This window comes from Vombatus ursinus, unplaced genomic scaffold (genome assembly GCF_900497805.2).
Source record: "Vombatus ursinus unplaced genomic scaffold, bare-nosed wombat genome assembly UNPS02014859.1, whole genome shotgun sequence".
Lineage (NCBI taxonomy): Eukaryota > Metazoa > Chordata > Mammalia > Diprotodontia > Vombatidae > Vombatus > Vombatus ursinus.
Window position 1 is genome coordinate 4,025,740 of NW_020954637.1, and position 16,303 is coordinate 4,042,042.

Below are 16,303 nucleotides of genomic sequence, written 5' to 3' on the forward strand. Positions count from 1 at the left end.
ATTGTTCATCATTATTAAGGAAGAAATTTTAGGTGATCAGGTTCACACAAAAGTTTAAACCCTCTAGTCACTGAACATAGTTCTTTCCTGACAAGTTTTTCAATTTGCCATTCTTTTTTTTCCAGTATGTATGCCAGAAGAGGGATTTAAAGGTAAGATGCATTTGTCATACTTTGTTCATGAATGTCAGGGACTTGCTGTAATTTTCCATTAAAATTGAAAGGTGAAATTTGATTTTAAAATTAAATTTCATCAGCAGCCTGTGCCTGTAATTCATTTTAGTCAAATGTGGTCTTAAAAAATTCCGGCTTCATCCCTGGTTTCTTAAATACTAAAGATAGACAGGTCCTCTGTCTTGGAAGCACCTATTGCCATGCCTTTCTCATCCCAGAGAATATTTGGCTAGGGGTGGAAAAAGTATAGGGAAACTATAACCTCTTTCCAGTTTCTCCTAATCATGAAGGAGGTTTAAACAAAGTTGCGTATTTGTAGTAGACCAGAAGTCATTTTTACAGAGGAATTGATATTACTCAGGTTGTAGGCTTGTGTACCCTCCATTTTCAAAACACTAAGCATTCTTATGAAATGTTAGTTCCTTTAGACAAACAGTAATTGCTTTCTCCTATTCCTCATGTATTCAAGCCTCTTCATTGCCTTTATCCTTAAAAAGGTGTTCCTTCAACCTATACCCTTGATCATGTTCCCTGCTGTCTTTTCCTCCACACTTCTCCATATATCTTTGAATCTTTGAATCTCCTGTCCTCAACTCTCAAGTATCCCCAAACCTTAAAAACCCTGACAGGGTTCTTCTATTCCCTTAAGCTAGCATCTTCCAGCTCTCCTTTTCCCACTTGTTGATGGAGTAGTGTCCACAGCGTACCATGTATTTGGTTGCTGAGCCCTATGAGGAGAGTCACGATGGAGAGTACTACGGTCACTGATGAAGATCTTTATCTATAACCTCCTTTTAGAGACAAGGGAGATAGGACACACCTTTATCAATAGCTAGTCAGTTGAGGAGTGAGCCAGGCCTGGAGGGGCTTGTATTTGTAGAAATCATTGTTGCTGATGTCATCTTTTAATAAATTAACTCTTAATTTTTTTTCCCCTTTCCCAGGGACTGGTCTCCTTGGACATTAATAATATGAAAAATTGCTGACTGCTTAAAGAGACCATAAGGGAAGGAAGAGTTTGACATTTTAGGGCATTATTGCAAAAGTGAATTTACAAATAAATGGTTGCTTGCCTCTTCCAGAAGGCAGGAATCCATTCAAAAGTGACTGTCCCAAATGCCTTATGTCAAATAAAGCAGATTGCACTGAAGGACATCAGACTTCAAGGAAATGTTTCCCATTTTATATTTAAGGGGGGGGAAGGGTATTTGGGGTAAAGGGTGGGGCTCAGATTATGGCTGAAGTTTAGTAACAGTAACAATATATCATGTTTACATACAAAAATTTATAGAGGGAAGGGAATGAAATCCAGTCGTGTTTCCTTGCTCAAATTTCATACCAGAGGCATTTGTCCATAAAGGACTTGTATTGCAGTAGATGAACAAAGTTCTGTCTTTGGAAGTAATTCTTTATAAACCTGCTTACAAATACTTGTCTTTAATCTACTGTTATACTTTCAATAAAGCATGAAAGTAAACAAGTTGTTAATTGTGGAAAAAATGTCTAGCTTTTTCAGAGGTGATCTGCACCAACATACCATTTGCAGCCTACCCACTAAAGCTGTCCAGGGTTAGTGAAATCAGCCGTTTTGGAGTATTGATTTTAAATGGGAATCTTCAGCCTCAGGGGTCCTTTGCTTGAGTGCATTTTAGGAATGATGGAAAGTTGTAACCACTTTCATTGGGTAGCAACTTGAGGATGCCACTGCCCAGAGAGAGCTATACCCAGCACATCCTGCCGACTTGTCAGGTTGGAAGCACCAGCCTGACCTCATCTAAAGTGATGTCCACATCAGGAAGATTGATGGACCTGAAAATGAATTTGGACAGTATGTGGCTCTTCCTGACAACAGATTCTTTCTTCCCCCTCCCTCTCCACACTCCAGTCCCTTTTGGTCCATTGTTTCCATGAATTCATTTGTGTTCTGGAATGCCCAGGAAGTACGTTGTCTTTTTATAACTAATTAAAATGTTGTTTTTCTCTGTGGAAAATATATATGGCTACAATGATATTTTATACAGCTTGCTACTAACCAGTCAGATTGCCGGGAGCCAGCAGAAACCAGCTTGTCTTGATCCTGGAGAAGAACTTGGTGCAGCTTCAGACTGGCTTTGCCCCTCTTTGCCAAATGCTCTTTCCTCCAGAGTGTATCTAAGATCACTTATGGCAGGGGTGCTGAGGAGGGCTGGGCTGTTGGACTCATTTTTTGTAGTGGTTCTGTTTTAAGGCTTGTGTTTTTGTTTTTTTATGAAACATAAGAATTTAAGTTCAGAAAATAGATTTAATGAAGAAAAAAAGCCTATCTTCATGTTGGGGGCGGGGCACTAATCTTGATGGTGTCCCTTTGCAACTCATTTTTATCAAATTATGGCTGTACTGTAAAATTATCACTCCTTGTTTGTTTTTTTCTGTCTCTGTTTGTAATATATTCAGTCTGTGCTCCCCGAGGAGGTGGGGGAATATTTAATTAGCATGTGTGGGATAGTGAGAGTAGCACAAAGAATTGACAAAAACCATCCTATGAAAAGCAGCTGGAGAGCTCTTGATGGTGGCTTTGAAATGAGCACAGGAAAGAGGCTGCTGCAAGCTTATCTTGATGTTGGCTTCCAGCCTCTTTATTTTGTGCCAGGAACAGGGGGCTGGGTCTTCTCTGGAATGACCCCCGAGCATCATCTTCTTTCCCAATGTAAAGACTTCAGCAAACATTCACTCTGCTCCTGTAGTGCTTGATGAAACGGCTGCCTTCCTTCTCCTGCAGACAGTTCTGGGGCTGCAGCAAGAGCCTTTGGTCTCAGGATCGACACCCTCACTCCTGTACATAGCCCCCAGAAAGTTGATCTATTTTTCTCAATTTGCTGTTGATAGCATTTTTTTTAACTAGGGTCTTTTTCCTTGCAAACACAGCCTCTAAATTATGTAGGCCAAGTACTGTAAACTGGGATGTGTAAGCAGATATAATTTGCAGAAAACAAAAGGTTGTATTCAATAATCTTGACATTGTGTATAGGGAAACCAGGTACAAGATGAGATTTTGAAGGTCCATTTACTGTTTTGTCTGTATTTGCAAATATATTGGACTAAATTGTTACCTGAATTGTGGATATCTTATTAAAGTATACAGCATTGTCTATTTTTTTCCCCTCATGTTCTTAATATGCATTGTATGTATGTAGGTTTTTATATTGGATTGTAGAAAGGCACCTGTAGTTTTCTTCAACCAGTTTTCTCAGTTTCATTAGTTCATTCTGCAACTGATGTGTAAACACTCAAGATAATCTAAATATAACATTGGCAGGATCTATGCAGTTTGACTCGGTCGTATTTTTCCTGGGGGACAAGATTGAGTTTGCTTCTGTGGTTTAGAATAATTTAACTTTCTGTCTAGTTCAGCTTGTATAACATGACAAGAGGTACCATGTGGCTGAGGATGGCTTTGAAGATGAAATCCCTCCCCTTTACAGAAGGTAGACACCCAGCAGCATATCTGGACCTGTTACTGAGTGATTCAGGCAAATTGCTGGTGAGGAAACTACCAGACCTGAGAAGTTCAGTAATAGTGGATAAGATTTATGAAGTCCTTAACCTTGCAAAATCACTTTTGTTCTTTCCAACAGCCCCGTGAGGTAACATCAGTGCTATTATTATCTCCAATTTATATTTTAAATTAAGGATGTGAGGCGGAGGAAAAGTTAAGAATTATGTTGAATGTGAAGCCTGTCAAATGAAGCTGAGCTTGAACCCGCGTCTTCCAGATTCTCAGTTTTCCCATATTTCCATAGCCCAAGTGATCCAGTATTGTTTAGGTGATCAATTTAAGAAAGATAATTCTTAAAGGAAAATTTTGTCTTAAAACGATTTCTTAGCCTCCTTTGACAGATTGCTATGGATGTCTCAGTATAAGGTTTTAAATGAATAAAATGAAATATGTTACAGAAGCAGAATAGAGAGAATTGGATCCTACTCTATTTTAGTACCTGTGGTTGTGCAGACAGCATGGCCCAGTGGATAGAATGCTGGGCCTGGATTGAGACAGTTCAAATATACCCTCAGATGCTTATAACCCTTGGCCAAGACCTGTCTGCTTCAGTTTCTTTACCTGTAAAAATTGGTATTTTAATAGCACCCACTCCCCGCGGTTGTGAGGAGCAGATGAATAATTTAGAATTTTCAATTACTCCTTTTCTATTCCCTCTTCAAACCCTCCCTAGATGGGGGCCCCAGGTTATACCCAGCAGACAATGATTTCCAGTCTTGTCTTCCAGAAGATTTTTCTTCCACCTTGGTTTAACCAGCAACATTATGAAAAAAATATTGAATAATTGAGTTATTTTTACTGACATCTTCAAACAGGTTTGTTCTTATGTGAAATAAGATTTATAGGAAAATTCTAATCAAAATAGCACCTTAGTCCTTTTACTTAGGCCAGTTTTTCTTAATTGTAGCATTTTGGCCCAGTGAATTTTATGGGAAGAGAAAAGGACCAGAGTTTGCCGGAGCAATTCTGATTGTTTATGCCCTGGCCTGTCCTCTTCAGGTCGAATTCCTGTTCCTGTGGGTGAATTTTCATTCTACTGTTAGTAGCTCCTTCCTCTCCTGTCATATCCCAGTAGGATATATAGGCAAATTCTAGAGCTGGAATGTATCTTACAGATTTCCCAGTCTCATCCCCCTTTACTGAAAGAGACACAGGTGCCAAAAAGGTAGATCACTGGTTTGGAGGCTGTGTGAGTTGAGTTGACGGAGTATGTCCTTGGGCAAGTCCTGCTCTGTAACATGAGCAGAAATGATCTTTGATGGTTTAGCCCCACCTTGACTCATGCTACCTGTAAATTAACCTGTAGAATTTGGATTTCGAACTGTTGACCCTCATCTGGCTAGAGCCGCCCTGCCCTGTTAACCTGCCCCTAGTGATCCAGCTGGAAGCTTTAAGGAGAGGAGGGAAACAAGCCCCTGTCCAAAGCCTGTGATTACTCAGAGCAAGGATGGCCCTATGTGACACCGAGGGCAAGGACAGGTTCTTTAGGTTTGCCTTGCTTCAAATGAGTCAAGTAAGAAAGACAGTTCACCAAAGGAGGAAAGGGGCCGGAAGAGTGAATTGACTTGGGTTTGAAGTGAGAGGTCTGCCAACAGGTGTCTCAGTTTAGAACTTACATTCAGAGGCTTCACCTACATTTCTCTGGAGCTGGTCTCTGAATTGGTCACTTAGGATATCTGTCATTCAGTGTTTTCTTTTAAATTACAGTAGCCTGCTAGTTTCCTTTGCATCATGAACTGTGTCTGAATCACCCAGCCATGGTGCAGTGAAAAGGGCCTTGGCATTTGGAGTTCAAAAACCTGACCCACAATCCTGGCTCTACTAGGTACGTATTCCTGGGTGGTGAAGTCACAACAGACTGATATATCAAAGAAGGAAAATACCAATGTTTGCCAGGATTTTAGACCTTGACTAGTTAGAAACTGAAAATTGGGAGACCACACACGAATTTCTAACAAGACATGGGGTCTCAGGGGGGTCAGGTACAAGGATTAAGTTTTTGTAGCCTGGCCCAAGTCACAGCACAAGTCTCCCAGGTTTTGGTGGACCTGAATGGGAGTCTGCACTCCCACACCCTTAACATGGCCTATTATTCCTTCACAAGTTCAGCTATTTGACTCCACCCTGAGTGGCTCAGTGTCCTCTGAGCACCTCTGTAAATCAAGGAGGTTAATGCCAACTAGATATTCTAGAGGTGCTTTGCAGCTCAAAGTTGAAACATTTTTTTGAATATATCTTTTGGTAATGTTTCACTCCTTTTAGGCTTGTGTTGTAACGTTGCCTTCATTGTCCTGTAAGCATGACCCCAGTTCTCTATGCCTGGTTCTGGCTCAGCTCTGCCCCAGGAACAGTCTGGAGGCATTGATTCTCTTAAGTGGAATCTTCCTGTTGTTTCTTGTAGGCATGGATTCAGCCAATTTCAAGGACTTTTTCTGTGAAGAAATTTTTTTTAATTGTATAAGAACCATGGTCTTTTGTTAGAGCTGATGATTAGTCAATAATTATTTTTAAAACACTGAGCTTGGGCTAGGCACTGAAGTACTGAGGACCTGGGTTCCGATTGTAACTCCAAATTTGGAACCTTTGTGATGATCCAGGTACTAAATTAGTTTGAGCCTTTCATCATGAAGCATATAATAAATCACCTGTCTTCATGAGTCCTAGGATCTATAAATTGCTCATGAGATGCTTAGGACCATGGTGGAAAGAAATGATTTGAAATGTGTCTATCTCTGTCCACACCAATTTGGGCTTGGTGGCATTTTTCTCCATATGTCTACTTCTGTCAACTTAGAACAGTTTAAGGCTTTCCCATTCTACTTTGTGTATATTATGAGGGGAAGGTGGGGATCAGAGCATTCCCATTTGGTGGTGATCGGAATTCCGAGAACTACATGACACTTTCCAGGTGCCCTCAGTCTGAATGTCCCTTTTCCCAGCTTGGAGTTGTACAATTGGGATTTTCAAAGGACTAGCCATTCAGTCCAGCTTTTCATAGCTCATGTCCCGCTGAATCAAAACAAAGACTAGGCAACATAGGAAAAATGGATTACCACCCTATAAGGCTGAATCTTACTTCCAAGATGCTTCCCCTCCTCAAACTGTACCTCCCCACACACTGCTTACAAAGGAGACCTCCTGCTTTTTTCCTGCTCACTTGTTCTTAGAAATGAGTGCTAAGTGCTTGTCCAGCATAATTATGGTATTGATCTCAAATAAAGAGCAAGGTCTAATTTCCCCAGGAGGGGAAAAAAAAGCCCCCAGCTTTCGATTCATTCAAGGAAGTCTGTGCCAATGTATTTAAAATGAAACCACTCCCTGGTGAAAGAAAGAGCCAGGCTTAAAGCAGAGCAGCTGGGTGAGTTCTCTGGATGAGAATTTGAGCAAGTACTGCCATTTGAACCCATGAGTCTGGACATCAATCCTGAGAGCCAGAGAAAGGAGGAAAGGATATTTGTGCTAAAGGCTGGGCAGCCTTATGACTAGATGAGAGCCCAGGGGATGCTACCTCTCCCAGTAAGTTCTGCTCTTTCCTGCCCTACTGTCTCCAATTCTGCAGGCATGGCAGAGTCCAATGGGAAGCGCCAATTCTGGAGTCAGGACCTGGCTTCAGTTCTTGGCTTTGGTGCTCTGTGTGACTGTCAGCCTCCCAGAGGCCTAGTTTCCTCCTCTGTCAAATGGAAGGAATTGTATTTTTAGATGACCTCTGATGTCCCTTTCAGCTTTAGGTAGATGGCTATGATCTTATCTTAGGATCATAGGAAAGGTCTTAGGAAAGTTGTTTACCTCTCTTTCTCTGTTAACCTTATTCATAAAATGAGTTTGCGCTAGGTGACTTCTAAATATATGATCTCCTGACCCTCTTAAGTATGTGGAGTTTGTAATTGGAAAAAATAAAATAGCACAGGCAGGATCTGGAACCCTGGTTTTCTTGGCACTGTCAAGCTGTGTCTGAGTTCCCATCTACATTTCCTCTTTATTGCTTTCAGATTCTTGGCTCCATAATCTAATCATTCCTGCCATTGCTACTAGGAAGTTGTTTTCAAAGTTCTTTGGCTCATTCCTCTGCTCTCCTCCCCCACAATTCTTCCAGGCCAAAATGGCTACTAACTCATGTATTCCCTCCCTACCAGAGTATAAGCCCCTTGAAGACAGGGATTGTTCTCCCACACATTTGTGTCCCCAGCTTTTGGATCATACTTCCTGATCTAATGGCTTAGTAACATCTGTCAGTTTTGCTCACCCCACCATGCCTTAGAATGCGGTTCATCTCGGCCCAGTGGTTGATCTCATCAGGGGCGGCTAGTTTTCCTCTGCCCTTTAGTCCAAAAACATCATCTTGACAGAGAAAAGGGAAACAAAATAAGGGGGATAAAGGCAGCTCTGACTTCTTTACCATTTACCATTCACTGTCCCGTGTACCTTAAGTAGCTGACCTATTCCTTCTTTTATCTTCATTTTCCCCAATATAGCTTTGAAACACATACACACACACACTTTTTTGCTGTCCTTAGCTTTCTTTGCCAGCCTCAGCTCCTTCTGAGATTGATCATTCTTGACACTGTCTTTACAAGACAGTGCCCCGGTTTTGTATTCATCCCATTGCCTGCCCTTGCCTTCATCTTCTGGATGTGTCTTTTTAAAAAACTGTTTGCTGGTGAATTCCCTGTGAGTCCACGTTGCTCTCCTTCCATTGGTCTCCTCTTTATGTCTAAAGAATTTTATTTTTGAAAGCATTTCATTCCTCCTGAACTGAATTCTATAGAATTTTCGAGGATACATTTACCTATCTTTTCTATGAACCCTTTGGAATCTTTTCTCCCAAAATCTAGGCTGCATGGCAGATTGCTCCCAGATTTTCTGACTTCTGCCAGATTTCTGAGATGATAGCGGTCTCTTCCTCTCTCCCAAATTGTCCATTGTTTCTACTCAGCCCGTTCTTTCTTCTTGGTAATAGTCAGATCCAGAGCAGAATTTCCCTTTGTTGGTTGGCAAGCCAAATTATGAGGTGCCCTGCCTTGGGCAGGAAGAACTCCAGCAACTGTTTGATAAATTGCATTCCCCCGACACGCCAATATTATTCCTCTGCCCTACTTAGGAAGTTTTCCAAACTTCACTATTCCCCTCTTTCTGTCCAGGGTCATTAGAATAAGACTACAGATAGGATTGCTTTTGTCTCTCATTCTGTTAATCTTTACCCCAATGCTTTCTTCCTACCGTCATGTTACTAGAGTTTCTCACAGGAGTGCCTCTGGTTAACATTAGCAATGCTAATCTGCCCCTTGCCCTTATCTCTCACCCTAAAAATTTCCTTTTCTTGTTTCTTCTGATAGGGGAGGCTTTTTCTGACATGTGTGAGAGTTCTAGGTCTCATCCTGCCGTGTTTTAATGCTATCTAGGGGCTCTTGTCCCTCCCTCCCTACAAACCTCTACTCTGCACCTGTTGAAAGAACTAATTTCTTGAAGTCATTTAATGATAGGATCATCAAGTACAAATTTCCTTCCCTTTCCCCACTTTTTACAGATAATGAAACTGAAATGAGGCCCAAGTGGGGAAGTGACCTGTCATATAGCAAGGCAATGTCAGATGAAAGGCTACTAGCCTTTGTTAACTACTGCTGCTAACCAACGTGTCCTTTTCAGACAATGGTTCCATTGCAAAACCTGAAAGGTTTTTTTTGTCGGGTTTGTTCACTTGTTCTGAGGACCTTATGAAGCTTGTTTTTGTCTCTCATTTTTAGTTCTCATTCTCCTTTGTCCCCAGATTTCTATGTCCTTTTTTCCCCATGCTCAGAATACAGGTTTCTCCCCATGCTTTTGTATTCTCCTTGACCTTGGGCATCATACTGGTACTTTCTACCTACCCAGCAAAGACAACAATTTTCAGACTGGGAAGGACAGAATAAGAATTGTTTATTGGGGGCGTTATAACCCAAGATGAGTGAGGAGGGACTAAGAAAGTGCCTAGCCGCCTTCAGGGAGTTCAAGGTACCAAACTCAGATGGAATAAATGGATGAATGAAAAAACATTCTGTTAAGTGCCTACTGTGTGCGGAGCACTGTGCAAAGTTCTAGGGATAGAAATAGAAAAAGAGGGAGACATTTCTTTCCAGTGCCCCATGCTGCAGGTACTTTGATTTTCTTTCTTTTTTTTAAATTAATTTTGATTTTCAAAAAAAGGAGAATGGACGTCATAGTCCACTGATCGTGACTTCAACCTATGGCAAAATTATGAAAAGCATCATTAGAAAGGTTGCTTGTGAGCATTTAGAAAGTGAGGTGTGATTCCACAGAGCTGATGATATAGCTGCATTAAAAAGAGGTCAGGCCAAAGTCATCTCATTTCCTTCTTTGACAGGCTTTCTAGGCTGGCAAATCAGGCAGATGCTGGAGACATTCCGAGCATGCCTAGATTCCGGTAAAGTCCTGGATAACATCTTTCTCTTAATGGACAAGAGGGAGAGATGCTAGGTGGAGCATGGTACAGTTTGGGGGATTTGGGGCTAGGCATTCTATGTGCCAGGCTCAGTGCTAAGTGCTAGGGGGGCAAAGTAAGTTCAAAGACCCTCCCTAAAAAAAAAAAAAAAAAAGACCCATCCCTGCTCTTTCTACTGTATCTGCTTTCTCTCATGGAGACTCTAGCCAAAAAAGCACATTCTTTCAGTGACCTGAAATTCTCCTATATTATTCCATCCTTTAAAAAAATACCAACACCCCTAGGAGGGAAGGGAAAGGGAACAAACATTTGTTAAGCACCTACAGTATGCCGGGAATTATGCTACGTGGTTTACAAATCTTATCTGATTTGTGAAAGTTCCCATTTTTACAGTTGAGAAAACTGAGACAGAGGTAAACTGACTTGCTCAGGATCACCCAGCTAGTAAGTACCTGAGGCTGGATTTGAACTCTGGTCTTTTGTCTCCAGGCCCAGCACACTATCCACTGTGCCAAACACTAATGCCTTAGTATAAATTAATTGATTAGAAACTTGAGTGACACAACATGACTAATATGGAAATACATCTTACACATATAAAGCCTATATCAAATTGCTTACTATCTTAGGGAGGAGGGTGGGGAGAGAGAGAAAATTTGGAACTCAAAATTTTATTAGAAAAGGATGTTAAAAATTGTCTTTATATGTAATTGGAAAAAATAAAATACTGTTTAAAAGAAAAAAAAGAAACTTGGTTGACAGACAAGGAATATGGTATATGAGAGCATGCTGAACCCCTGGGAAGAGGGAAAGGAGCATAGAAAATGGGGTACAAAGCCTGGCCCCCCAACTTTGCCTAAGGTTTTACTTTTCTTTTCACTCCTTGTACTTAGAATACTTGTTCTCTGAGCCTCTGTTTCCTCATATGTAAAATGGGGGTATAGGGGAGGACTGCATCCTCACTCAAGTCCCTTCTAGCTCTAAATCTATTATCCCATGTCTCCTTAATCTCCTTAATCAATAGACACTATGCTAGGCACTAGACATATAAAGACAAAAGTCCCTGCCCTCAGGGAGCCTGCATGCTATCTATCGCATCATGATCATAGAGTGTCCCAAAAGTCCTAGTGCAGGTATAAGCTTGTTGAAACTTTGTGTGTATAAAATATGTTCATTATACATACATGCATACATACATACAAACACACATACACATATATATTATATATATATATATATAGGTATATGTGGGGTGTGTGTGTGTGTGTGAGGAGGTGTGTATAAACACTAGGGAGGCCTAGTAGCTAAAGAGATCAGGAAAGAGTTCATGTTGCTTGAGCTGAGTTTTCAAGAAAGCCGAAACTTTTCTAAGGTAGACTGTGGGGAGAGAGGAACATTCGTGCATGGCGGATGGCCAGTGCAAAGGCAGGAAGATGGAATGTTTTCTATGAAGTACAGAAATCCAGTTTGGATGTACTGTAGAGTATATGAAGGGGAGTTGCAAGTAATAATGTTGTTTAAAAAACGAATGTTAAAAATTGTTTTTACATGTAATTGGGAGCAAAAATAAATTTTTTTTTTTTTTTGCTTTTTGGTGAGGCAATCAGGTTAAGTGACTTGCCCAGGGTCACACAGCTAGTGTCAAGTGTCTGAGGTTAGATTTGAACTCAGGTCCTCCCGACTCCAAGGCTGGAGCTCTATCCACTGAGCCATCTAGCTGCCCCATAAAATAAATTTTTTAAAAGTAACAAGGTTGGAAAGGCAGTATGGGTCAGGTTGGGAAAAACTTTGACTACTTCAGAAGGCTTGTATTTGGTCCTGGAGGTAGTAGGGAGTCACTGAAGTTTATGGAGTGTCAGATGAGGGAGATGATCAGAACTGCACTTTAGAGAAATCCTTCTGGCTGCTGAGTTGGGGGTAGGTTGGAATAGGGAGGGATATGAGGCAGAAACCAATGACAAGGCTGCTGCAGTAGTCCAGGAGAGAGTTGATGGATGGGAGCCTGCACTGGGGTGTCTTCTTGACATCTCGCATGGAGAGCATTCGAGAGATCTTACGGAGTTAGAAATGACAAGATCAGACAACTGACAGGGAATTGTGAGATGAGAGAGAGGGAGGAGTTGAGGATTACATCAAGGTTGGGAGCTTAGGGCACTGAAAGGATGGTTGTGCCCTTGACAGAAATAGAGGGCAAAGATAACAAATTCTGTTTTAGATGGGTTGAATTTGAGGTGCTTATGGGCCATCCAGTTCAAAATGCCAACTAGAAATGGTGCAGGACCAGACCTTAATAGGGAAACTGGGTATCAGTCTATAGATGAAAGAATCATTTGCAGAGAGATGATAATTAGGCTCATCGGAGCCAATAAGGTCACAGAGAGAGGATCTGTGGAGAAAAGACAGGATGGCAACGAAATAGAATGCATGGTGATGAACCAGCATTCAAGACAGGCAGAAGTGGTCAGGAGAGTCAAGAAAACCAATGTCACAAAGACCTGGAGAAGAGAGAGTGTCCAAGGGCAGAGGGTGGTCAGTCCACAGCATGAGATGCTACAGAGAGAGGCCAAGAAGGAGAATGGGGCAAGACTGTTAGATGCACAATGAAGAGATCGTTGGTAACTTTGGAAGGAGTAGCACAGTTAAGCGATGATGTCAGAAGTCAGATGCATGCAAAGGGTTGCGGAGTGAATGAGAGAAGAGGACCTGGATAGGTTTCTGTTTGTTTTTTGTTTTTTGTTTTTGTGTTTTGTTTTGTTTTGTTTTGTTTTTCTGAGGAGTTTGCCTGAGAAAAGGAGAGAGATAAGTGATAGCTTGAGGGATTGATTCCAACTGAAAATTTTTAAGGATGGTAGAGACTTGGATGTATTTATAGCTAGTAAGGGAAGGAAAAAAAAGTGGAGATTGGAGATAAGGGAATGAGTGTGGGGGCAATCAGCTGTAGAGGAAAGGAGGGGATTGGCTCAAGGATACGTGTTATTCTTGACAAGAAGGGCCACCTAATGATTAGACTATAGAGAAGGGATTGATGTTAATGGATTTGAAATGTTGAGTTAGGGAGAAAATTCCTGAAACGGGACCTCATTTTTTCTAGTAAAGCATTAACTCAGAAGAGGAGAGATTGCTTAGTGATTTTACCATTGAAGTAGCAATATGGGGATCAAGGAAGATTCTGACTCTCCTTCCTGGATCAGTGAGTGGGAAGAGGGCAGTCTGAGGGAAGCTACAAGCATTACTGGATAGGCTGGCCAGGGATAGTGTACATCCAGAAAGAGCAGGGTCTCAACAAGGGCTCGAAGCAGGAAAGAGCAGGAGAAGATGAGGTCTATAATAAGGGAAGTTTGTTCAACATGGAACATTCCAGAGAGCACGGTGGAAAGGGCAACTGACATTGGAGGGGTAGGGTTGAGGGGGAAGGGTTGGGAGAACAGGAAAGGAAAGGTTGGGCAAGGAGGCTGGTTTCCATTTAGGCAGCTGGGTTTCACCATGGCTGAACTGAAAGAGTGAAGGGATAGGAGTTCACTAACCACTGGAGATGAGTCCAGGCAGATGGGTGTAGGTAGCTGGGGACCCCAGGAGTCTACTCCCAACACCTTTCATTCCCATTTTTCTTTGTTCTGGCTAGGGACCCAAGACTTGACTAACTCCCTACCATACCCAGAAGCACCCTAGCAAGTCTTTTTTTTTAAATAAACTTTTTTTTATTAATTTATTTTGATTTATCAATAATCACTTCCATATGCTTTTAAGTTTAAAATTTTTCTCCCCCTTCCTCCCCACCACCCTCCCCATGATGGCGCACAACCTGACGTAGGCTATACATTTACATTCATATTAAACATATTTTCACATTAATGGTGTTGTAAGTAAAAATTAAAAACAATAGGAGGAACCATCAGAAAGAGGAAACAAAACTCAACAGAAGAGGAAAAAAAATAGCAATTCAACTTCCATAGTTCTTTCTTCGGGTGTGGATAGCATTTTCCATCACAAGGGCTTTGGAAATGTCTTAGATCCTTGTATTGCCGGGAAGGGTTAAGTTTATCAATATTAATCATCACACAACCTGGCTGTAATTGTGTACAACGTTCTCTTGGTTCTGCTCACTTTACTCAGCATCAGACCATACAAGTCTTTCCAGGGTTTTTTGAAGTCAGCCTGTTCATCATTTCTTACAACACAATAGTATTCCATCACATTCATATACCACAACTTGCTCAGCCATTCACCAATTGATGGGCATCCTCTCAATTTCCAATTCTTTGCCACCACAAAAAGAGCTGCTATGAATATTTTTGTACATGTGGATCCTTTTCCCGTTCGTGTGATCTCTTTGGGATATAGCCCCAGAAGTGCTATGGCTAGGTCAAAGGGTATGTACATTTTTATACCCCTTTGGGCATAGTTCCAAATTGCTCTCCAAAATGGTTGGACCAGCAAGTCTTTTCTTTCTGCCTCCTGTGCCAGCCTTCTGATTCACAGGGTCTCAGCGGGGGTTCATGGGCCATTCCTTAAGAATCCTTTGATCTCAATGGTGATTCGTAGGCCAGCCTTTAAGAATTATTGCCTTGAAGAGTCTCTGGTTCAAGACCCTCTTTCACAACAGCTTTCCAATATTTGAGCTCCCTTTGCAAGGGAGTTTATTATTATTAATAATAAATGACAGAATAAACAAATAAATGAACAAATAAATAAATAAATAGATGATGCATGTGGTGTAGGGGAGAGAGAGTTGGCTCAGAGTCAGGATAATCTGGGTTCAAGTCCTACCTCACAGACATATCAGCTGTTTGACCCTGGGCATATCATTCACCAAGCATTTATTAAGCACTGTGTGCCAAGTGATGTGCTGGATTCTGGGGAACACAAAGGTAAGAATGAAAGTCTCGCCCTAAAGTAGCTCTCGTCTCCCATGAACAAGAACTTATAATAGCAATAGCTTAGATTTTGATCACAGTTTAAAGTTTACAAAGAACTTTCTTTACAAAGACTCCATGGTGGACGCTGTGCAATGGTTGTTAGGCTCAATGACACAATGCATTTCACAAGCTTTAAAATACTGTTGTAAATGCTAGCTTTTATTAGGGTAACAATCCCCATCTTCAGAGGAGGGAGCAGATTCAGGGAATCGAAGTCACCCAGTTGGTAAATCGGAGCGAGGAATTCTGCTCAGATTAGCTGACCCCTTGTCCAATGTTTTTTTCCCACCATGACATACCTGCTCCCCTCCCCTCCTCTCTGATAGGATTGCAAATGACCAAAGCGGCAGTGTCCAAGGTGCTAATTCCTCGCCCTGTAGAATTTTATTGCATCCCCTCCCCCACCCTCCCTAAAAATAAATCATAGGATTATGAGATTTAGAACTGAAAGAGATTTTTTAAAAAGAATTTTCCCCCAATTACATGTAAAAACAGTTTCCCCCCTGAAAAACAGAAGTATATTGGAAATTTTAAATTCCTTTTATCAGCAGTTGAAAGCAAAACCAAACCAAAAGAGTCGAAACCAAAAACAGAGAGTCAAAGCAGCACAAAGAACAACAATAGAGGTGCAGCTGGGTGGTGCAGTGGATAGAGCACCAGCCCTGAAGTCAGGAGGACCTGAGTTCAAATCCGGCCTCAGACCAAACACTTGACACTTACTAGCTGTGTGACCCTGGGCAAGTCACTTAACCCCAATTGCCTTGCCAAAAACAACAACAAAAAAACCCAATACCGACAACAAACCCAATTAAATCTAACACTTTACTCCAAAGGATTTTTTTTTTTTTTTGGGTGAGGCAATCACGATTAAGTGACTTGCCCAGGGTCACACAGCTAGTGAGTGTTATGTGTCTGAGGGCGGATTTGAACTCAGGTCCTCCTGACTCCAGGGCTGGTGCTCTATCCACTGCACCACCCAGCTGCCCCCTACTCCAAAGATTTGAAGCAAAAAAATCTGAGGAAAGAGATAACTCCCCCACCACCCAAAGAAAGAGGATATAGAAAAAATTTAGTCTTCCCAACATAGGAAATGCAACAAAAAGTCAAGTTGTACCCAATGAAAAACAGAAAGTCTTTACGATTTTCATAAAATGAATGATAATATAGTTATAGCAAGAAAGATGACAAACCTAAGCTTCTCTGTAAAAATGGAAAGTTGGTCATCGAGCTTTGATTCTGACAT

The 16,303-nt window shown here is 41.4% G+C and overlaps 1 protein-coding gene across 3 annotated transcripts in view; it reads left to right on the forward strand.

Annotated features, from left to right (window-relative positions):
* The window catches only part of USP48 (ubiquitin specific peptidase 48), a 57,206-nt gene extending 53,732 nt beyond the window's left edge, over nt 1-3,474 (forward strand). For all 3 annotated transcript variants that reach the window (XM_027841388.1, XM_027841389.1, XM_027841390.1), the window contains 2 exons: nt 126-152; nt 1,118-3,474. In XM_027841388.1, coding sequence (XP_027697189.1) covers nt 126-152; nt 1,118-1,140 — 50 coding nt within the window. In that variant the 3' untranslated portion in view covers nt 1,141-3,474. The remainder of the gene's footprint in view (nt 1-125; nt 153-1,117) is intronic.
* The last annotated feature ends 12,829 nt before the right edge of the window (nt 3,475-16,303 follow it).